The sequence below is a fragment of the Leptosomus discolor genome, chromosome 17 (genome assembly GCF_034619465.1).
Source record: "Leptosomus discolor isolate bLepDis1 chromosome 17, bLepDis1.hap2, whole genome shotgun sequence".
Taxonomy (NCBI): Eukaryota; Metazoa; Chordata; class Aves; order Leptosomiformes; family Leptosomidae; genus Leptosomus; species Leptosomus discolor.
This window is the reverse complement of record NC_141407.1, coordinates 9,844,505-9,867,631: the sequence shown is the minus strand read 5'-3', so window position 1 is coordinate 9,867,631 and position 23,127 is coordinate 9,844,505. Positions and strand designations below refer to the sequence as shown.

The following is a 23,127-nucleotide window of genomic DNA, read 5'->3' as shown; positions in this document are numbered from 1 at the left end:
GCCCCAAACCTGCGAACGCCCGTGCAGCACTGTGACTGGCTGGGGCGCGCTCGGCAGTAGCGCCGTGCCAGTAAAGGTACCGTAACTGTGGTGTGTGATCGGCTTGGGAGGCCTTCGCAGTGAAACGTTCATTATAAATGTCAGATTGCCCTTACTGCATTTCTTATCTCTTGTCTTTAACGCTCTGTTTTGTACAGCAGGATATGATCCTTCTTCTATGTCCGGGCTTTGGCCTCACACAGTAGGTGTAATATAATCGCTGAGGTGGGCGTTCTGGAAGGAGAATTATTTTTGGAGGCTTTTGCATGAAACTTGTCCAATGAGTCTGAGACGCCCAAGCACCATTAATTTTGGAGGTAAATGCCTCATAATATGTACTGAATAGATTGGGAAGAGTTAAGATTTGCATTTGGCAAAGTATGGGCAAAAAATAGTTGAAAGCATAGTTGTGACTGTTTACTTCTGATGTTTGGACGTTTTGAACTTAAAGGAACGCCAGCTTGAACTCTAGAAAAACTGGGGGTGGGGAGGGCTTTGAGCTCAATCAGTCTCGTAGCTTCACTGCATATTAATTAGTTTTCTGGTTTAAAATTTTTCCCCCTCTTTGGTTTATTAAAACCAATTTTGACTGCAAGAGAAATGACCGGGCTGCCTGAAGTACACACTCATGCTGAAACAAACCGGGGAAAAACCTGTGACTTGTGATAAGGAAGTTCAAAGATGTGTAATTTTAAGTTGGATGTTCCTTTAAGTTACTCCTTGGAATCTGACATTTCTTATTTTAATCTCAATTGAAATGTTTGATTTTGGAAAGTCAACTGAAATGGTTTTTATATTAAGATATTTTCTCTCATTTGTCTATAAATCAGACTGTCAAAACTGGGCTGAGGTGTGTATAAAGGGAGGGGAGGGAGGAATATTGTTGTTAACAACAATGAAAAGATAAAAGCCAAAGGGGAAAAAAACCTCAGCGACAAAACCAAAAACCTAAAACAAACAAACAAGCCAGAAAAAAAAAAACCAAATGAAAGAAAATATAACAATTAGTCCCAAAAGAGGTATTTAAAAATGACAGATTTTAAATGTTGGTATTTGTCTTGGGGGGGTGGCGGGGGGAGAATCATTTGCATGAAATATGGTTTACTTTGCTTTTTATTCATGCTATTGTTATTGGAATAAAATCAAGTTACTGATAAAATTATAAAGATAATGTACCTTTCAAAGTTAGTAAGTTAAGTTTGCTCTAGTAAACAACGGTAATGTAGTACTGGCACACAGCCAATAGAGAAATTAAAACTGTTGTAAAGATTTACAGTGTCTGGGTTGCACTGCTGATGTTGCTCCTGGATTCTCATTGCTTTCTGATTTTAATGATAACTGTTACTGAGAAATATTTAATACTTAAAGCCAGGCTGTCTAGTAGAGAGCTATCCTACAGTTTTTAATGAAGTAATTTTTAGCATAATATGAATTTTATGCACTAACTTGTTACCAAACTGCATGCATTTTTTTGATTATGATGTTTCACTCTGCTGCAGCCCTTCCCTTTTAGTATTATTATGGATATTAAGCACTTTGGGGTTGAATTATTGGAATGAAAACCATGGGGTCATGATACATACCTAACAAAGGCAATGGACTAGAGCAGTGGGTTTAAGTGTGTGGGGCGGTATATGATGTAGGGAAAAGGAACAGCTTTTAGAATAAGGGTTTGAAACATTGCTTTTTCTGTAGGAAAAAGATGGAGTATTGCATGCTGGGAACAAGTGCTTTCCATAAGGTAGCTAAATTTTAAAAGTACATTTGTTTCATTTTGTTTTAGGCTTTGCTTAAGTATTCTAATCTAGTAATTTTGTCCTTTCTGCAGTTTTCATTTTGATTAGACCTCTGCAAAAGTCTCTTCCAAACAAAAATTCAAAACCAAACAAACAAAAAAGCAAACCTGGGCCACAACTGCAGTTTGACGTTTCTGAAACGTTCCTCAGTGTGTACAGAAGTGTATTTAAAGGATATTAGTGTAAATTCTTTCTGTGGTCTGTTTTGTCTTCCATGATTCCAAAATTACAAATATTACAGCAGTAAATTTGAAGATGTGAATGTGTTGGATGACTACAGAGAAATGACCAAAATTAAGACAATGTGTTAGAAGGTAGTCTTCGTTGACACCTCTTTAAAAGACAAAGCAAACAAACAAAAAACCCAACCCCAAACCAACAAATCTGAAAAGCCCACTCATCAGGAGGGCTGTCAGCAGAAACGCCAATTACATAGTCACATTCTTTTTTCCTTTGTTCTTGTGAATAGCAAGACATAACATATTTGGAGGAAGTTTGAGTAGATGAGTCAGAACTTACTAACTGCAGTTAAATGTTTTGGCCAGGTTTCCCCGAGGAAACAAAGCTTATACAATTCTTCAGATTGTGGCCTGTCTGCTAATCCTCCCTCCCTCCTCCCAGCCAAGACAATGTTGGCCATTTTCAAGCAAATTTGATAGAGTTGGAGGTCTGAAAAGATAAATAAGCACCTTTAAGTTTCATTAAATGTAGATCTCCAGTAAGAGAAGAAACTGAGGTCTGAACATTCAAAAGTTTCCTTCACAACTCTCCTATCAGCCTGTTCCTTCCATTGGATGCAGGAATGCCAAGTGGCTGCTGAATTCTCTGTGGGAGGAGGTGTAAGAGGGAGGGGAAACAAATCAAACTGCTTAGGCCCGGGATTTTACGGGGTTGGCTTTTCAATGTTGGATGTGCCCCAGCTGCAGAGGTGCCAGTTAGGTGTTGTGCCTGGAGCCGCATAGCAACTTGCCTGTCACTAACACGGAGCTAGCAGAGGGAAGGAGAAGCAGTAAATTACCTTGGCTTAGTATTTGAAGTATTCAGCTCCAAATGAGAGTTGTTGGTGCCTGACTGAGTGCATGTATAGTATATTATTCCATGGATACGATATTATTACAGGTACAGCAGCAGCTCATGATGCCCCGTAAAGCTTTTCTTTCCCAGAAAGAAAAGCAGGCTCGTGCCAGGGAAAGGGATATGTTAAAAAAGAGGAGGAGGCGACAAGACTATCTCAAAAGAAGCGTGGAGCCGCAGAAAAATGCAGAAACAATAAAATGGCACAGGGATGATGAGAAGAGGAGAGAAAATGAGCAAGTTAAGGACAAAGATATCAAGAAGCGGTGGAGACAGGATGAGAGAGAACGACGAAAGAATGTGGACGCTATGAATTGGCGCAGGGAAGATGAGAAGAGGGAAAATGAGCGAGGTAAGGACCAAGAAGGCCAAGATCCAGCAAAGAAAGGATGAGGAGGAAAGGGGGAAAGAGCGACGAAAGGATGGACCTTTTGAAGCAGCGGAGGGATGATGAGGGGGAGAGGGGAAAAGAGAGAGTAAGAACAGTTCCGTTCTATAAGCATATGCAGAAATGTATTAACAGGAAATCTGCTTTAACGAACTATAGTTCTTACAGAGCTGATTGTTTTAATAGGCAAGATTGATCTGACCATAGATGTATACAAACTCCAAGTCACAGTGGGATAGGGAAGGCTGGGTTTACACATTGCTTATAATACTGTCTGTTTTGCACACATGCTTACGCCTAATACTTTCTTGAGCAGTACAGTTGATAATACTGTTTCAGATCACCAGGAGGTTCAGGTTTTCTCAGTCTTCATAATGAGTAAATGAGAGCATTAGGAAAGAGAGGGCCACCCAAACGTGCACAGAAGAGAAGGTAAAACTGATGTTTCGGTTTATTCATTTCAATAACGTGCCCAAGAGATAGTTGTAATTGTATCCCCAGGTTTATTCCGAGGTAGGTTATTTAACAAAAGTTGTATGGCAGTGTGAATTTCACGGAATGCTTTTAAGCAGCAGTCAGTTCAAGAGATGCACGTTTCTGTGTCATTAGATCTAAGGTGTTGGCATCAAATCAGTTGGCATCACGTTTGGTTTGATAAATTCAGCCAACACCTTGGCATCAAATCTGAAAACCTGACGAACGGTAGATATTTACAGTACAGTAGGGAGACCCCTTCTCAAGTTGCATTTTTATTAAATTTTATATAAGTCGTCTTTTATCTGGAGTTATGGTGGGTTTTTTGCAGTAGCCCTAAAACATTACTTGTAGGCTTCTGAGCCAGCAGTGGATTTATACTGGATGAATCTAGTCCTTTGGAAGTCCTTCTAGTCCGATTTGAGCTCTTAGCGTAAAAGGGGTGGTGCCATTGCACACACTGTGGTAGATCTCTACAGCCGGGGATGTTGCAGCCCTTCTTGGAAGACTGGGCTGCTTTGCCTGCAGGGTGTTCACAGTAAACGTTGAGGGGAAGGGGCTGTCACACTTAATCTTTGCTGAAATAGTGCCTCTTCCAAACAGTAATCAAGAAGTAGCTATCTGGAAATGAGAAACTGATTCAACTGTCTGCATCTTTTGGATTTTCTGTGTTTAACATACGTTTGGTTTGGGATTAAAGGTCTACACTTTCTTTTAACTCCATAGAAGTGTTTTGTCACCCCTGGTTTGACTGATCAGTTATGATGAGGCAGCCTGGAAGGACAAAGCCACAGTAACAAAAAGAAGTGTAATCAATAAGACTACTAACTCATATGTGGCTGAGTAATTTTCTTGCTCAACGAAACCAAAATGGGCAACATACTGAATATGAATAAAGCTCTTCTTTTAGTGCTGACCCTTTCAATTGAGCCAAAAAATAAACTTACACTATTTAAGGGGTAGGGTGAGGGGTAAATGTTATTATGAGTAACTTTATATGTTTTATTGTGAGGGGAAATGCTGTCAAAACAACTTACCAGCTTTCTGCCTCTATGTTCCTTTGAGGTTTTCATTGTAGGCCTGAGAATCATCAGCTGGTAGAATAAATTATATGTCAGGAAAATTGATAAAGGCATGTACCCCAAAAAAATACTTGTTTCCAAGAAGATTTCAGTTGAGAGCAAACGGCTGTCTTGTTCTGAAACTGATGCATCTTTGCCAGAATCAGAATAGCATTGTTACTTGTGGGTGCTTTGAAGCTGTACACTAGATCCTCTGCTTCATTGTTGTAGATAAAGTCGGCAGAGCTGAAGCAGTCTAACATCTCTTACCTGATGGTATCAAAGGTGGCAGACTGCAAGGCAGCTCTTCTGATGAGGTCCAAAATACAAAAGACCCACTGGAGAATTAAGATTTTAGTTACACTAAAATAGAAATGGATTTTGGGGTCTAATGATAGATGGAAGCTTTCTCTTCTTTATCACCTCTGATGATTTGACTGATAAGGGTTTTTTGCTCTTTCTCCCTCTTTGTTCTTTCTCCCCTCTCTCCTGGTTGTGTACCTGCCTGTAAGGGCATGGTTCTCAAGTTGTGAATACAGTGGATTGTGTACGAGATTAGTACGTCCCTCATAAGGGAGGTCTGTTTGCACTGAGAAAAATACATAGCGTAAGAAAAAGTTAACTGTTGCAACTCTAAAACAGGCATGCAGTATTGTCTTTTACATGAATTAATTTTCCAAATAATTGCATAGTAATCTTTTTTAACTCATCTTTTGACTCAGTTTTCTAGGTGGTTCCAGTCCCTTGGTAACTGATGTGTTAAAGGGCTGAACTGCATGGCCATGTTAACTTGAAGTGCTTGAAGCTGGTACAGTGAGGATAGTTTATTTTTATTAAATGCTAAAAGTGATTTAAAAATCACTTAAGAGTAACATAACAGAAGGATGTGTCAGACTTCACATGCTGGATGTTTTTAGAATAGCAACTGCAATTATTTCCATCTGGAATTTGAAATGCTAGTAAGAGTAGCAAGTTGATGAAGAGGTAATTTGGAGTTGAAAGTCACTGGAAGTCTATCTAAATGCTAAAATCTGTTTTAAAAAAGTGTTAAAAAGTGGTATGCTGAAGAATTTGGGGTTTGATGAAACTTCTCTGTGACTATGCAGTGGTTAATGTTTGGGCTAGACCGTGTTTCCTTTCTGCTTTTTTGTCATGCCATAAAAATTACAAGTCTTGATTTCCTGTGTCTTAGGATATTTGCACTGTTAAGTTCCTAAAACTAAGCAGAAATCATGTTTTTTCCTGAATATTGTTCACACTAGTGCTCCTGAGAGCATTTCAAGGTGTTACACATTTTTTTCCCCTACTAGTATTTTCTTTTACCAACTATGGCTAACAAGATTAGAAAATTTAGTAGAGAGAAAGCCTTTTGCTGTGAAGCAATACTAACCTTGAAGTGAGGTCCCTTTTTTGTTACAGCAGTGAACCCAGGTTCTTCGAAAACACTGAAGAAGCCTTTGATTTCAAACAAATGTGTGCAATGTTGTTGCCTCTTTTGGCCTCTTTTGGCCTGCAGTTTTAGTTGCTTCCTAAAATTTGGACATAGTTATTAATTTAAATCAGCCTGTATTATGTCCTGGCCCATTCCCATTTCAGGATGTGATTCTGTTGAATGAACTGCTGGTTCCTGTAGACTTCTCAAACTTCAGAAGTCTTTGTAGTCATTTTATGCCCTAATTTTGAGGTTATAAGATGCATATACCAGAACTGCACTGGAGATTAAATTCTTCCTCTTGGGACTTCACAGCCTGTTAAACGCCAAAGACAGTGCTTCAGTTCTCCCAAGCACAATACCACGTACACGCTTTGTACATGGAATTGAGTTTTGGGAAGTCTCTTCACCATTACTCCTCTGCTTACAAGTAACTCCTTGCCTTTTCACAGAACCTTCCCTCCCGCCCCCCGCCCTCAGTATTTTGGATGAAGGTCTGAGTACTTCATTCAGGCCTTTTTGTTAACATGTGCACTAGCTAGGAAACTTGTCTTAGCTTTGTGTTCGTGCTTTGTATAATGGCTGTTACCCACAGCAGTGAAATAGTACTGCAGGAAGTTTGTCTAACATAGGTCTTTGCATCTCCAAAATGTGACTATGAAATGAAAACTGAAGTGTTTCTAATGTAGAAATGACATCTTCATCTTCTACAGCTTGTCTTTTTTGCTTACATTTGGCCACTGAATTATTCTAGGAATCGGTATCTGTCTGTGGACCAGGCCTTTATGCTAGGTACGGCATAAATACAGAGGAAAAGAAAGTTCCACATATTTCTTACACAGTCTGCTGAGTTTACCATTATTTTGTGGCAGGTACAGTCAGACATTCTGTGTAGAAGCACACAAGATGAGTGAGATGATCTTATTAAACCAGTCTTAATTTTTCAAAATTTCTTATAACTATGTTAGTAATCCATTTTCTTAGGCACCTGAAGTGAGGACATTGTTAGTCTTGGTTTTAAGTAAACATTTATTCTCTCCACCCAGCACTGTAGTTGTAGATCGATGTGCAATTTAACTTATGGGCAAGGACATCCCATTGTACTTGTAGGTGGAACCCAAGTCTAGAAGTAGGAGACAGAAGGGCAGACGCAAACTTAATTCTTACTATGTTTGCTGAATCATGAAATTGAAAATAGCTGGTTGACTTCGAGGCAGAACTCATTCATGTTACTTAATGAGGATAAAAAATGCTCAGGTTTCTCTGTAGAATTCTCTGTATTTTTGCTGAACATACATGTGATGGTCTTGACTTACTTTTCTGTGAACGTGTGTACAGATGCACATTTCCTTACAAAGAAAAGTTCTATAATGTATTAAATATCTAGGACTGGGAATGAATAGGATAGAGTAGAATCCTACAGGGAAATAATAAAAAGTAGTTATGCCTTGGCTGCTGTAAAACAGAATACATGGAAATACAGGATGTCCTGCTAACCAGAATCCTGAGCTGGAATTGCCATTGATTGAGTGGTATATCTCAGGAGAAATTAATTTCTCCTTTATAAAAAAAAAAAAAATGCTGCTGAGCTTCTTTTGAAAGCTGCTTTGAGATCTGAGAGTATTGAGCCTGTAGTATTAGGTAAGTAGCACTTCTTTAACCATCAGGAATTGGTAACTGATAGATGTGTAAAGCTTGAGCTGTTTGTGCCTAGTGAAAAGGCTTGTGCCTTTTGTTTGTCCTCGCTGAAGTGAAGTGTATTTAAGACTGTTCACTTCTGGCATTTCAGCAGAAAAACAGCATTAAAGTAAATGATTTTACAGAAGGATCAGTTGATCTTTGACCCTTTGTTACGGGCACCCTTCGCTGTGGGGGATGCTGGATGTAGTGGTAGCTTCAGTGCCAGATGAAAGCAGTTTTGTCAGTACTGGATGCTGCATTCCTTAGTATTGTCTTCTGTTAAAATAATTACTTGGACCTAAGCTTCAGAGCAGTGAGAAGCAGCCCTGACAGTGAAGGTGTCCTCTCTTAAACATCAACTTTTGGTCAGATAAAGGATGCCTCATTTCAGGAATAGCGTTAGTGTCTGAGTGATGATTTGAGATGCTCTTTTAATGTCCACATTCAGGGATGTGCCAGCAGTGCATTGTAAGTGCAGTTACAATTTGAGTTACTTGCTGTAAGTGGAAATGAACGGAGATGCTGAAAGCTCTTTTTCTAGTCACAAACTGTAATAATATGAGACTGTATCTGGCTCTCCACGAATTATGATTAAATGGCCAAGAAACTTGCTAAATAAAATGAATTATATTTGCTTAAGGATGAGGGGTTTTGTTAAGATGAGGTAAATTGGATTCAGCTATCAAGCAGAATTTACAAAGTAAGATTGATCTTACAGGTTTCAGATGTGAAGGTCTAATATATCCTGTACTGTGAGGTGTTGTGATAGGAAGATCTTGATAATTTCTTGTCTTTTAAGACTTGACTATGAGGCAGGCAAAAGGGCAGAGGCAAGAAGATGGTGCAGATAGAATAGAGATCCTGTTTTCAGGCAGTCCTAAATAATTTTTCTTTGTCATTTGAGTTTATATATCTATCATGGTATATTTGGCATGTCTAGGTATATTGGACACATTAGAAAGCTTTTGATTCTTTTAGTGAAGACGTTCTTAGTGGCATTTTGTACTAAAATAAGGTATTTGACAATAGGCATTATTTTGACACTCGTGGCTGACTTTCAAGTTTACAAGTGAATTTTGCCTGAAGACAAACTCCTTACTGAGTCTTGCTTTGTCATGAGGAAAAAAAATGGTTTCTTTGCAAGCAAAATGAGTATATTCTATAAGTGGGGACTTTGGTTTTGAAGAAAACAGCACAGCTTGCTAGAAGCTTTAAAATGTAATGTTTTCATTCACTGACATTAATAACTTGTGTTATTCTGGAATAAAATTACTAGGCCATTATATCCTTGGATTTGAAGTTCACTTGAAAATATTCATCCTGAATATACTTGACTGTCTGCTTCATATGTTTTTTGATGAAAAAATGGAGCATACAGGTAGCTACGAAGCAGCTGCTCAAAGTGTCACTGAACCAGTGCAATACAGTGAGAGCAACACTTACTCAGTTGCCTTTAGAGAAGAGGAATTAGTGGAGCCATGATTAATTTCTTGGCTACATCAATATTTTTCACTCTGGCTCTATGAACTGCAGTAGCAAGAACTTTTAATAAATGGATGTTCTTGAGTTAAAAGAGAAAAAAAAAAAAGATAATGCTGTGCTTTGAAAGCAAACTTGTGTTACTTTATTGTAACTTGGTGTTCAGAGCCTACTTCCCAATTCTGTTTAGGGAAGAGAATGTTAAGGAAGCATGTTTTCTTTCCCCCCTATGATCTGTGTTTAAGGATATAAAGGCACTCGGTGCACTATGTGGTACTTTTTGTTTTCCTGTTAACGCACAAATCGGCTCTGTCTTAAGTCATGAAAAAAGCGACAGCAGGCTCAGCATTGAAGGCTGTTTTGTAGTGACTGGCCTTGGAGAAGAAACTGCAGGTTGGAGTAGCTTTTTCCATCTGGAAATGTGAAGCTTCACTTACTATTTCAACTACAGATCAAAAAATAGAGAAAACAGTACTAGTTGGAAATTGCAGTTAGGACACAACCTTACTAAACCATTTGCTTTCATCAGTAGGCTGGTTCGGAGTGGAAATTCTTAGGCAACAGCGCTTTTTTGTCATTGGTCTTTACCATCTTCTAAACTAATTGGTTACTATTACTTCACAAAATTGGCATTGCTATCCTCAGCCCTGTTGCTAAATATTTTCAATTACTATTCACGTCTTTAAAATGGACCTGGTTCAACTTTAAGCTCTATTAGATGTTGTTTTTACAATTGAAGCAAAATGGCAACCTTTAAATAATATTTTTAGTCAAGGAGATTTTAGTTCTATTTGTTGAAGTGACTAAACTAATTGTAATATTGCCCTGAAATAGGTGAATGTACACTTTGTGGTCTTAATTTAATACAGCAATTTCTCAATACAAATTCCTGTTTGCAAGGTAAATATCCATGGCTCTTTTCAAAAGCTTTTCCACCATTTATGTGCTTATACTTTGTCATAAATGGTATTAATTTATTTTACTTAATCCAAAAGCATGTTAAGTAATGGTACAAATCACAGGATGTAGCCTCTGCCCAGAGGTGCTTACACAGTAAAACTGATACCACAGTTCGGGCAAGGACGGGCAGAAAAGCAGGGCAGAACTTGGTACGTTCTGTAGTTAATCACAGCCTAATGCACAGTGCAGACTTAGAAAATCTTATGTATGTCGAAAGTGTTTTTCTTAAACTTCTCTTGAATGTGTGTCTTTAGAAATAGCTCGTCATATAAGGAGGAGGAAAGGGACATGTGGATAAACTCAGAACTTGATCAAAAAATCTCATAAAGGAACCATAAGCTTGAATGTGGATTTTGATAAAATAACTTATTTGCCAGTTTCCAAAGTAACCAGAAATTAGAAACTCAGATTCAAACTTTATTTCTGAGTCCTTTATGAGGATTAAAAATAATTCACTGGGCAGGAGCGAGTAGCATTCCGAAAGGATGACTTGAATCACTCTTAACTGAACAATTACATTCAGTTTTGCGTAGAGAGGGAGCATGTCCTAGTCCTGATATTCTTCATAATTTTCATTTAAATATTTGATTATCAAGGAGTACAGATGAGAATGGATAGAGCATAAAGAAAGAGCAGTTCATGATTTCCCATACAAAGTCATTAGAGGCTTTAGAGGCAATAACTGGGAAGAGAGTGTAGTTTACTGCCAGGATCTGTCTAATCCTTGCCTTCTCTGAGATGGCAGAGAATGCTGCAGAAATGCTCTTCATAGCTCGATGGTGTTCATATTATGAGACTTGTAAGTGAAACTATAAGGTATTTCACTAGAATTTCACTAATTCTTCATGTTTCTAAAGCGGGTTTGTGTCTCTAAAATGGAAGGTGCCAGATAAGGTACAGCACATAGCTGCTTTTCATATGAACTTAATTCTAATCCTTTTCACCGAGACTAGAGTTAGCTGAAACACCTCTACGATCACATAAATTAATATACTTGCATGTAGAGTTTTCTATGTGAAGAAATCAGTTTGGGTTTGATTACACTAAATTCTTTTGACAAGTGTTACTTGGAGGAAATTAATACAGAACACTGAAGTATTTTTTTTTTCCTGGCCTATGTTGTTGGAAAATTACTATCGTTAGTCACTTCACATCATGTGGCTAAGCAGCTTCGTTATTGCCAATACAATAACTGAGTAATTTGGAATCCCTGAGATTTATAGACAAGGTTTAAACTTTTTTTTTCCCCTTTGGTTTCCTGGTTTTCATACAGGGGTGTTAAACAACACCGTATTTGCTTCTGGTAGTCTGTGACAGTGGCCAGCCTGGTACAAGTACCAAAACCTTTAATGATCAGAGTTGCTTTGGTACTTCTGAAAATCTCTCTGTAGATCTTTATATAAACTCAGGGTCGTTTACTCGTAGTTTCTAATTTATAGTTGTGATATGAATCCCAAATGTCACGATAGCTTTCTGCTCTTACCCAGCAGCTATTTCTGAATTCATTGCATTTGAAGAGCCTAGAGCCTGGCAGCACGTGCTAGCAGCACTGCGGGTAGATTGTGAAACTGATGGAAGGGGTTTGTATTAGCGCTGTTACATGCACAACTTTTCTGGTTTGTTTACTTCTGAAACTAAACAATGGTGGTGGGAATCACGGAATAGTAAGTTGTTAGTGACTGTCTTAAAGCATTGCCTAGGAAAAGTTGGTAGGAGTTGGAAAATAAAAAGGCTAGTGTGTAAACAGACAAGTAATACTTTAAGGAGTGTGCATGACAGTGCATATAGAAGGGTTAGTTTTGATCAGAGACACTCAGTTGTTGTAGCCACAACCCCCATATCCTTTGTACTATGAGAAAATTTCTTAGTGAGCTCTGTGTAGCTTAGCAGTTGCTCTTGATCTCATGATAAAATGGGAGAATTTTTGTCTAACTCAAATATTATATGGCTGCAAACTTCTGTTAACTCTGCACTCTAGGCTTCTGCTTGAAAGTGTTAAATACTTCCAAGCTTCTAGCAGAAGAAAAAAGTCCATTTTTAGTTGATGTAGGTAGTCTTTGGCCTTATCAGCTTGCTGATATGAATCAAACCCTTTTATTGTTCAAACAAAGCAACGTGTCTGAATTGGCTCATGGAAATATTAATGATCAAAAATGCAGCTTTTACCTTCTTTATGCAACAGGCATTGGACGATTAAAGCCTAGGGAACAAGATAACAACTCTGACACTTTCTTGCTATTTAAGAAGCTTCGTCCCCTTTTCTTTGAGAAAAGCCTACCTTTTTATTGCTGGCGCCACCCCCTCTCACTGCCAAAATAACTGTGCGTTGTCAGGGACCCTCTGCCATTTTGCACCTTCATAAAGTGCCGGTGACTTGATGGTGGTTCTGTAGCTGAGCAAGCGCTTACTGTAACGCCAGCAGCGTGCAGACCAACAACTCCTGCGTGCACAGAATGAGACTAGTTATTTGGAAGAAATCGTACTGGTAATGGTTCAATCTGGGAATCCACGTATCTTGAAATTTTAGACTTTCTTTTAGCTGGCTAGCCCCAGTCATTAACAGACAGTTAATTGGAATTAGCTATCTGTGTGTGGGGAACTGAAAGGGAGGGTTGTCTTGTAGGCTGAAAATACCCAGCTACACTTAGAGGTGTTAAGCCATCTCTTGTACTTTCCCCAGTGATTTATATCTCTGCAGGGCTCTAACCAACCTTTCAGGTCCCATCTTAATAAAGGAAGAGTGCATGCTAAGCAGCTGGTCAGCCATTTAAAGCTGTAAATACAGTAAATGGAGGAAACGGTGTTAATTTCTTATCCTATCCACAGTTGAATGCAAGAAGCATCTTTGTCACTGAAGAGATACTATTAAATCTATTCCAAGACTGACACAAACCTTGAAGCTCAACTTACCAATTTTCAAATCAGTTAGGATATGCATGCACAAAAGCTAACATGAGGTTTTAAGTCCTTCAGCACAGGAGGTAAATTCCATGTAAATACAAACACTTTTTTTAAAACAAGGTATTTCCAGATGCAGCTGGTTATTCCTGCAATAGTTGTTACATCAGTTTGTTGGTTTTTAAGTGCTCTTAAGTTTGTCAGCATCTAGCTTTATGGCCAGCCTCATTTAAGAACAAATCAGACAGTTAAAAATGTGGTAGTTTCTTAGTTAATGGCACAGCTCTGATACTGAGTTATATGGGTAAAATGAGACAGAAAATTACTAATGTTACTAATAATTAAACGTGCAACACTCCAGCAGACAAAACATATTTGACTTAAACCTTTTCTCTTACTTTCTTTTTCGATAGAAACTATGTTCCAACTTCCTGTCAACAACCTTGGCAGTTTAAGAAAGGCCCGGAAAACTGTGAAAAAAATACTTAGTGACATTGGTTTGGAATACTGTAAAGAACATATAGAAGTAAGTATGATTCCTCCCAAGTGTTGTAGTTAAAATGCTCCAAAGTTAGTGGGACTGTGAGGTGTATGATACTAAATTTTTTTTAGACCTGTTTCACATAATGTTAAAGTTCTGCTGTGAATTTTGAAGGAATCCCCTGTATCCTGTTCCCACCCATACTCCTCTGTTCTCATCAGCTTCTGAGAATGATTTGGGGATTCCATTTGTGCCTTGTTCAGGCATTGCTACCCTGCATGGCTTTCTAAGTTCCATGTAAAGTAGGACAAAAAACTTCAGATAAAATGTACCTGCAAACACTTTGTAGAAAGTTGAGTGGAGACAAGGTACACTTCAGGCTATCTGTGACTGACTTGATACCTGTTGAAGGTTGTTGGTTTTGTTTGTGTTGGATTCTTAAAAGTAGCACTCACTAACTGAATATTTAGGAGTGAAGGAAGAACTGGGTGTGGTGTAGGATGTTCTTGGGGGACAGAAGATGGTCTGAGGTTTTCATGAAGTGTTTGTCAGGGCTAACAGTGGGTCATCCAGTTAAAGAATCACTTCTGTACCTGTGTTAGTTCCTAGACAGGGAGGGTATGTGTGCTGCTCTTCTGGACAGACTTCGTAACCATCACCTCAAAAGTGCAGCGGTCTCTGCTGGACACTAACTTCTGTACGGACAGTTCACACGCTTTAACTGTTCAGAGCAGTCAGCAAATCGTGACCCGTTTGCTTTGGCTTTTCTGTTTGTGTCTCTTTAAAGAGCATTTAAGTGAGATGCGTAACAGAAAGAAATGCCAGTCCTTCCTGCTCAGAAAATTTGTGGAGCAAGTATAATTTTTATGGGTAAAATTCTGAACTGGGACAATGTTACTTCCAGTATTCATTTCAGTAGAAAGACTGTTTTCAAGACCTTATGGGCTGTTGACTTATATGCCAAAGATGAAATGCTGAAGTACTTTATAAGATTATTTTTTTTAATAGGAATTGGGCTTCTTGGACATCATACATGTAGTCAAACTTCAAACTTTTATCTGAATTTTTGTGTGAAATTAAAGTAATTAAAAAAAAAAACAACAAACAAACAACAACCAAAACCCAAACCAAATCAAACCAACACCACCCCCAAAAAAACCACCCAAAACCAAAAAAAAAACCACCCCAACACCAAACAAAAAAACAACCATCAGAGTGTGGTAAAGCATCTGTGTAATCTTAAATGTTTAGCACTCGCCCGGGAATACTTTTCTCCATGACTGCTTTTGAAAATGGGGCAGGTATGGAATTACGGTCTTGGGTTAATCAGGAGGATGAGTACTGAAAATAGTTCTTCAGGTGTTTTATGATATTGAGGCTCTTCACCTCCAGAGAGGTGCATCTTAAGTCCCCACGCTTTCTTGACTGAATCACGTCTGCTCTTGGCCAGCAGCACTTGGGAGGACTGCGTGGATGTCTACAGGAGTGACTTAAGGGAGCAGTTGGTCTTTGGTTTTGATTCTCTGTACTTTCTTCCCGTCTTCCCCTTCTCCAGGATTTTAAGCAGTTTGAACCTAATGACTTTTATTTGAAAAACACTACATGGGAAGATGTAGGATTGTGGGACCCATCGCTTACAAAAAATCAGGTTGGTAATAGTTTATATTGACGCATCTGATTCTGAAGATGGTTCATACTAAAGCGTGTTTCAGAAATACACCAAGAGCTTTTCCTGTGGTTTTACTTGTTGATCTTCATTTGTTGTCAGTTCTACGGACAGCAAAAAGCTAAGGTTTTGGTTTTATTTTTTTAAGTAATAGTCCTGGTCTTTATCTTAGTAGTATGGATAGCCAAATACTGGAGAACTGGTTGGTCAACAAATGACAACTGCAGATTAAGAGCCAGTCTGTTTTCAAGCTTAGCCAAATTTCACCATCCTTCCAGTCAAAAGAGCAACAGTTTTCTACAGTTTGTGAGAAGTTTCTTACCTTTCATTGAATGTTTCATTATCTGTTTTCGTCATTTCAGAAAAAGTTTAAATGAACACCTCTAACTGCTGCGCTCTCCAGTGTTGTCGTAGCTCTGTTAGCGGTCTGTCACGGCTGAAGATTCTCGTGATCTGACTCTGTCCGAGACTTGGTTTAGGCCCATATGGCTCTATACAGCAGAATTAAGTGACACTGGAAGTTGGATTTTTCAGATATGTCTGAGCCACTAATAAAGGAAATTTGAATTGAGCTAGAGGTGGAGGGCGGAGATGATACTTGATTCTGATTAAACCCATTTAAGGCAGGTCGTGTGCACTGCAGCAGCCGCCACTGATGGTACAGTGTAGGGTAATACCATATGGAGTAATAGCAGCACTGACAGGCCAGTGAGAAGGTGAGAAATCTGTCTACAAAATAAGCCCTCTTTTAGCATCCGAAAGGTCAGGTACTGTACTGACAGGAAATGGGAACCCGTGTTATGGTGGATTCCTACTGTGGTGTTAATCTAAAAATGCCCCTTTGCTACTGTGTTCCATAAAGTACACTGATGATGGCCTTTTTTCTAGCTAATTCCGGATAAGAGGGGGCAGCTTTTGTTTAGTTTGCTTTATTGTATCTTGTCTCCAGCCGACTGGATACCTGAGGCTTCAGAAGGCAGACAGAAGCACATATTCCTGCTTGCTTACGCAGAGGGAGAGTACAACTCTCCAGCTACTTCAGATGATCTATGTGTAGCTTGGTGCACAAGAGTTGTTTTGACACTCATGATAAATGTTTGTAACTATTTGAATTTCATGTCTTATCTCAGCTGAAATGCCAGGTTGCTTGTGGCTGTCTCTAAGGCCAACGTAGCTTTAGTTTCGGTTACAACAGCTGACAAGAACTCCATTGGCAACATGTTACGTACAACACAGACGAAGGGTGCAGGGAAACTGCAAGTGTGGAATTTTCTAATGCCTTTTTTTTTCTGATTCAAGACTGGTTGAAAAATCAGGTTTGTGCTTTGATCAGAAGGAAAAGGCTTGGTGGCTTTAAGGGCTTGTGTAGCCTCAGTATATGACCTGGCAAGCTTAAATCCATTTGTTCACCAAAAATAAGTCTTGAAGAGCTTCCTTAATGTAAGTTTGTAATGGATTAAGACACTGAAAAAGCTGAAGTTATATATCCACCTTATATCCGTAAATGTTTGGCAGATTTTGATGGCAAATAACTCACCTTCTGGATACAGTCTCATCCTACTCAGTCATGCTTGCCTTTTCCCCCTGGAAATGAGCTGATGGTGAAGCTCAGCTGCAGGGAATGAGGCCTCTTGTGACCGGTCAAGAAAGATGCCTGTGATTTAGCCTTGCACGCCGAGTTCATGGTTAAACTCTGAGGGACCTCTAAATTGGCACTTGCCACATCATGTGTGTGTTCAGATGATAAACTTTTTAGGGCCTGATCTGCAGGCCAAAAATTGGAGAGAAGAAATTATTCTTTTAAAGGTTTGAGACTGTTGCAGTGGGTCTTGAGGCTACTACTTATTGTTTAGAGAAGATCATGGATATTACTTTTCTAAAAACTGCTTTTGAATATTTAGTTTCTGCTTTGTTCTTTGTTTTAAGGACTATCGGACAAAGCCCTTTTGCTGCAGTGCATGTCCATTTTCCTCGAAGTTCTTTTCAGCGTACAAAAGCCACTTCCGGAATGTTCATAGCGAAGACTTTGAAAATAGGATTCTCCTTAATTGTCCTTACTGTACTTTCAATGCGGACAAAAAGACTTTGGAAACGCACATTAAAATATTTCATGCTCCAAATGCCAATACACCGAGTGGAGGCATCAGCACTTTTAAAGATAAAAACAAACATGATAGCCTTAAACCTAAGCAGGCTGACAGTGTAGAACAAGCTGTTTATTACTGTAAGAAGTGCACTTACCGAGATCCTCTGTATGAAATAGTTAGAAAGCACATTTACAGGGAACATTTTCAGCATGTTGCTGCTCCTTACGTAGCGAAGGGAGGTGAAAAGTCACTCAATGGTGCAGTTCCGTTAAGTTCCAGTACCCGAGAGGAGGGTAGTATTCACTGCAAACGATGCCTTTTTATGCCGAAATCATACGAAGCTTTAGTACAGCATGTTATCGAAGACCACGAACGTATAGGATATCAGGTAACAGCAATGATAGGTCACACTAATGTAGTGGTTCCAAGATCTAAACCTTTGATGCTAATAGCTCCAAAACCACAGGATAAAAAGCCTATGGGACTCCCTCAGAGGATGGGTGCCCTTTCCCCTGGAAGCGTTCGATCGCTTTCGTCACAGCAGATGATGAACAGACTCACTATACCAAAGCCTACGTTAAATTCCGCAGGAGTGAATATGATGTCAAATGTTCACCTACAACAAAACAATTACGGAGTCAAATCCGTCCCACCAAGTTACGTTGGCCAGCCTGGGGGGAGGCTGAACTTAAGCGGTAACGCACCAGTTTCTATTCCACAGCAATCACAGTCGATGAAACAGTTTTCAGCAAGTGGAAATGGAAGGCCCTATAGTCTTGGAGGGGAACAGAGATCACAGGCCTCGGCAAGATACTCCCTTCAGTCTGCCAATTCATCTTCTCTTTCATCAGCGCAGTTGAAACAGACGTCATTATCTCAGTCACAGGCAGCTTCAAGAGTATTAGGTCAGTCTGGCTCGAAATCTCCTGTAGCTGCTACAGGTCCTTCCGCCGTCAATACATCATCCACACAGAAATGGAAAATCTGTACAATCTGTAATGAGCTGTTCCCTGAAAATGTGTATAGTGTCCACTTTGAGAAGGAGCACAAGGCTGAAAAGGTGCCTGCAGTAGCTAACTATATAATGAAAATACACAATTTCACTAGCAAATGTCTATACTGTAATCGCTATTTACCCACAGATACATTGCTTAATCATATGTTAATACATGGTCTGTCTTGTCCGTATTGCCGTTCAACCTTCAACGATGTTGAAAAGATGGCTGCTCATATGCGAATGGTTCATGTTGATGAAGAAATGGGACCTAAAACTGATTCCACTCTAACCTTTGATTTGACATTGCAGCAGGGTAGTCACACGAATATACATCTTCTTGTAACCACCTACAACCTGAGAGATGCTCCTGCTGAATCTGTAGCTTACCATGCTCAGAATACTCCCCCAGTTCCTCCAAAACCACAGCCGAAAATCCAGGAGAAGTCTGATGTACCTGTAAAAAGTTCTCCACAAGCAGCAGTTCCCTACAAAAAAGATGTGGGGAAAACTCTCTGTCCTCTGTGCTTTTCCATCCTAAAAGGACCCATCTCTGATGCGCTTGCACATCATCTACGGGAGAGGCATCAAGTAATTCAGACAGTTCATCCGGTTGAGAAAAAGCTGACCTACAAATGCATTCATTGCCTTGGTGTATATACTAGTAACATGACTGCCTCAACGATAACGCTGCACCTTGTTCACTGCAGAGGTGTTGGGAAGACTCAGAATGGCCAGGAGAAAGGTACTTCCTCGTCTCGGCTGGGTCAGTCTCCAGCTGTAGCACCTGTAAAACGCACCTACGAGCACATGGAGTTCTCGCTGATGAAGAAAAGGAAGATGGATGATGATGACTCCCCCTCTGCCTTTGAGGAGAAGCCTGAAGAACCTGTAGTTCTAGCATTGGACCCCAAGGGTCACGAAGATGATTCCTATGAAGCCAGGAAAACATTTCTTACAAAGTATTTTAATAAGCAACCATATCCCACTAGGAGAGAGATTGAAAAGCTGGCTGCCAGTTTGTGGCTATGGAAATCTGATATTGCGTCTCATTTTAGTAACAAAAGGAAGAAATGTGTTAGAGATTGTGAAAAGTACAAACCCGGTGTGCTGCTTGGTTTCAATATGAAAGAGTTAAACAAGGTTAAACATGAAATGGATTTTGATGCTGAATGGCTGTTTGAAAACCACGATGAAAAGAATTCCAGAGTCAATGTTAGTAAGACTGTTGATAAAAAAATAAACTTGGGAAAAGACAATGAAAGTTCCTCGGACAGCTATGAAAATATAGAAGAGGAATACAATGAAAGCGGTAGTCCGTTTGGTCAGCGTATTTCTGACATTGGCGGGAAAACCTCTTCTGATAGCACAGCGGAGAACCCGGAGGACAGCATATCCAAGGAGATCATTGAAGAAAATACATTGCAGTCTCCAGAGAAGTCTGATCAAAAACAAGAGGAAAGCTCTAAATACAAAGAGCTGATTTCTGCTGAAGAACCAACAAAACTGGTAGGTGATGTTTCAGATAGCGAAGGTGATCAGGATGATCAAGATGATGCTGTTGAATGGAAAGATGGAGCTTCACAGTCTGAAAGCGGGCCTGGCTCTCAGCAGGTTTCCGATTTTGAAGATAATACATCGGAAGTAAAACCAGAGGTGTGGACAGATGAATCCTCCCAAAGTGAAGACGCTGGTAGCAGTAAACCGACTGTTGAGACAAAAGGGGGTGGATCTGAAAGTGATGACGAACAATCAAAGTGGAAGAATCGTTCCTATGGAAAAGTAGAAGAGTTTTGGTCTAAGGACCAGTCGCAATGGAAAAACGCGTCGGAGATTGAGGAGAGCTTGTCAAATCAGCAGATGGAATGGCAGAATAGCACAATTGACAGTGAGGACGGAGATCACTTTGACAGCGTGACTGACAGAGTAGCGGAACCAATGCACAGCAGCTTGACTGGTGTGGAGCTGAGCAGCCAGCAGGCGTAAGCGGCGTGATCCAGAAGTGTCAGTAACCCGTCTAAACCCTTTCCTTTCAGTATGACTGCGAAGCTTAAATTCTAACTGGTACTGCCTTTCAAGTGCTAGGTCGTGGGGTGTGGTGGTCGTGGCCACTATTATTCCAGTGGTTATTTAAGGATGCTGTTGGCTAATCTTGCTTGAGAATACCTGCTGGGATGAGCACAGTAACTTAATGTGAAAACGGATAAGCTGGTGGCTCCAGAATGCACACAGAGAAAAGCAGAGGTTTATTTTATCTGCATTTTCAACATTTATTTCACTCTTGTACATGTTCAGTTGTATGTCTTTTTAAACATTACCCTTTTTCACATGGTAGTGTAGGGCCAACCATACAAGCTACCAGTTCAACGTGTATAGTAGACTATGGGGAAATTGATTTTTTTCATGTATCATTCTGAATAGTTGAAATGTATATTTGTACAGTCTTTTAGACCTATTCAAGTGAAGCTTATGAAATTGTTCTTGTGTACCCATCATAGGTTTGTTTCTCTTTTTTAGTGTTGCCCTGCTGTGTAATAAATGCTGTATCTAGTTTACCTAGCAAAAGCTTGAAACTGCTATAGTATGAATTTTGACAAACTTAGTTTTTGCACATAACCTTGTACAATCTCAAAACAGAGGCCAGCAACATTAAAAAAATATATCTGGACTCTATTGTATTATAGAATTTTCTTGTTCTGAATATCCTTGACGTTACAACTGATGACAAACGTATTTCAGAGCCATTTTCTGAAATCTTTTAAGCTAAAAAAGAAAAATCACATGCAAGAAACAAGTTTGCAGCTACTAATTTTGACACCTTTTAGATCTGTATAAAAGTGTATTGTGTTGAAGCAGCACACTGAGACAAAAGTGCTGTGTTTTGGATATTTAGTTTTATCTTTAGTTAACACCAACAAGGTGTTGTATTCATTTATACCATCTAATATATGACACACTGTTGTAGTATGTATAATTTTGTGATCTTTATTTCCCTTTGTATTCTTCATTTAAGCATCTAAATAAATTGCTGTATTGTGCTTAATGTAAATATTTGCTTTATTACATGCAAGTGCTACATTCCTGTTTGGTAAATCCCACCTTGCTCCAGTCATTCCTTTTTTTTAAATTTTTTTTTTATTTCCCCTCCCCTACACCAGAAGTGCTCCACAGCTCTGCTGGGGCGTGTCTGTGTAGTACTTCCTTACTGAATAGACTGATCTCTTCAAGGATACTGAAAATCTGACAAAACTGACTTTGGCTGAATTTGTCTTTACTAGTTAGCATTCCAGAACACTAATACAGATAAAGATTGTAGCGATTTGCTCGTTCTGCAGCCTGGAGAAACAAGGTCTGTGAATTACTTGCATTTTTCATCCCTTTGTACGTACATGACTGGAGATCACTTGCACATATTAAGAAGTTACCTAGAACTGCGTCTCTGAAGCACTGTGTATTGAGGGTAAACGATAGCCAAGGTATTTGAGTACTTGCCATTTAAGCATGAAGGAGCGTGCCTCGCAAGCTACAGTCCTGTTTGGGCTTTGAAGAAAGAGTAACTTGAATAGTAAAAAAAATTAAATGAGTTTGTTAAAATCTGTGATTGCATTTTGGCAAACGTGCAGTAAAGCAGACAGCTGCACAACCAAAACCTCACTGAGAGAATAATTTACTGAAGGGAATCTAACTGTGATGAGAAATAAACTATTAATTTAAGCAATGAGTTTGATTTAGGCACATGTCTAGTATCAAGAGTACCTACCTTTTGATACTTTACAAGAACTAAATTGACCTGTGACATTTTCATTAACGCTGTGAAGGAGGAAATAGTTCTGTGTTCTTCAGCATTTTAACCAGCAAACCCACTTCCCGGAGATCTTGCGAAAACACGAGATACCTCTCCAGCAGCTTTGGGTAGGCATAAACTGCCCTTTCCACTAGTGTAACGAAGGAGCCCCTATTTAAGACAAAGACGAGAATACGTGTATGCTTCATGTTCTGCAACTAACTTGTGCTGCTGCCGCTCTTTGGAATGAGCGTTTTGGGTTTTGCTGAACTTAGGTGTATGTGAAGTGATGACTGAAACCAGCTGCCTCGAGGTGAAGACGGATTAGATTTGTCGTGTTCTTTTCCCCTTCACAGAAGGGAGACGTACTCTCATTCTGCTTTTTTTAACTCCAAGAAGTGGAAGTTGGCCTGGCTCTCGGTTACGCACTCACATGGTAGAAGGTACGTTTTATGAATAATACAGGAAAAATACTTTTGACATTTACAGCAGCAGACAAGCTCCTTGGGGTGCTCTGCCTTGAAGGAAAACTTGAGCCTCAACTCATTTTGTTAGCAGGCTGTCTGAACTAGTCCATTGAAAATAACTTTTCAGTAAATTAGCTGAGAGTTTGTTACCTGCCATGTACAGATGTCAATGGGTCAGTAATTTTTTTCCCCCACAAAACCAGGCACTCAAAGTCATAGAAAAGGTTATTCCTTGCTAAGAAAACTTGATTGTGTTCCTTTCTCCCTCTGTAGGCTGCTCCAGTTCACAGGAGGCTGAGGCTGCTATCTGAAAACCTGACGTTTCAGAATCTGTTTCATCATTTCATCTAGGCTTCAAGGGGGATTT

The 23,127-nt window shown here is 39.5% G+C and overlaps 1 protein-coding gene across 2 annotated transcripts; it reads left to right on the top strand.

The window, feature by feature from the left end:
* Window positions 1–329: 329 nt before the first annotated feature.
* On the top strand, window positions 330–21,558 carry ADNP (activity dependent neuroprotector homeobox). 2 transcript variants are annotated; one of them, XM_086474771.1, is made up of 6 exons: window positions 332–356; window positions 1,735–1,780; window positions 2,955–3,261; window positions 13,695–13,807; window positions 15,318–15,410; window positions 17,355–21,558. In XM_086474771.1, exons 2-6 carry the CDS (start codon window positions 1,742–1,744, stop codon window positions 20,493–20,495), a joined length of 3,693 nt encoding a protein of 1,230 aa, XP_086330897.1. In that variant the 5' UTR covers window positions 332–356; window positions 1,735–1,741; the 3' UTR covers window positions 20,496–21,558. The 2 variants fall into 2 exon arrangements, with proteins under 2 accessions (XP_009947761.2, XP_086330897.1); XM_009949459.2 differs by lacking the exon at window positions 1,735–1,780 and having other exon boundaries at window positions 330–356.
* The last annotated feature ends 1,569 nt before the right edge of the window (window positions 21,559–23,127 follow it).

Coding starts and splice junctions, on each gene's coding strand:
- ADNP (XM_086474771.1), top strand. CDS start 1,742: ATGGAGTATTGCATGCTGGGAACAAGTGCTTTCCATAAG. Junction 3,262..13,694: donor GAAGAGGGAAAATGAGCGAG/GTAAGGACCAAG, acceptor CTTTTTCGATAG/AAACTATGTTCCAACTTCCT. Junction 13,808..15,317: donor ACTGTAAAGAACATATAGAA/GTAAGTATGATT, acceptor CCCCTTCTCCAG/GATTTTAAGCAGTTTGAACC.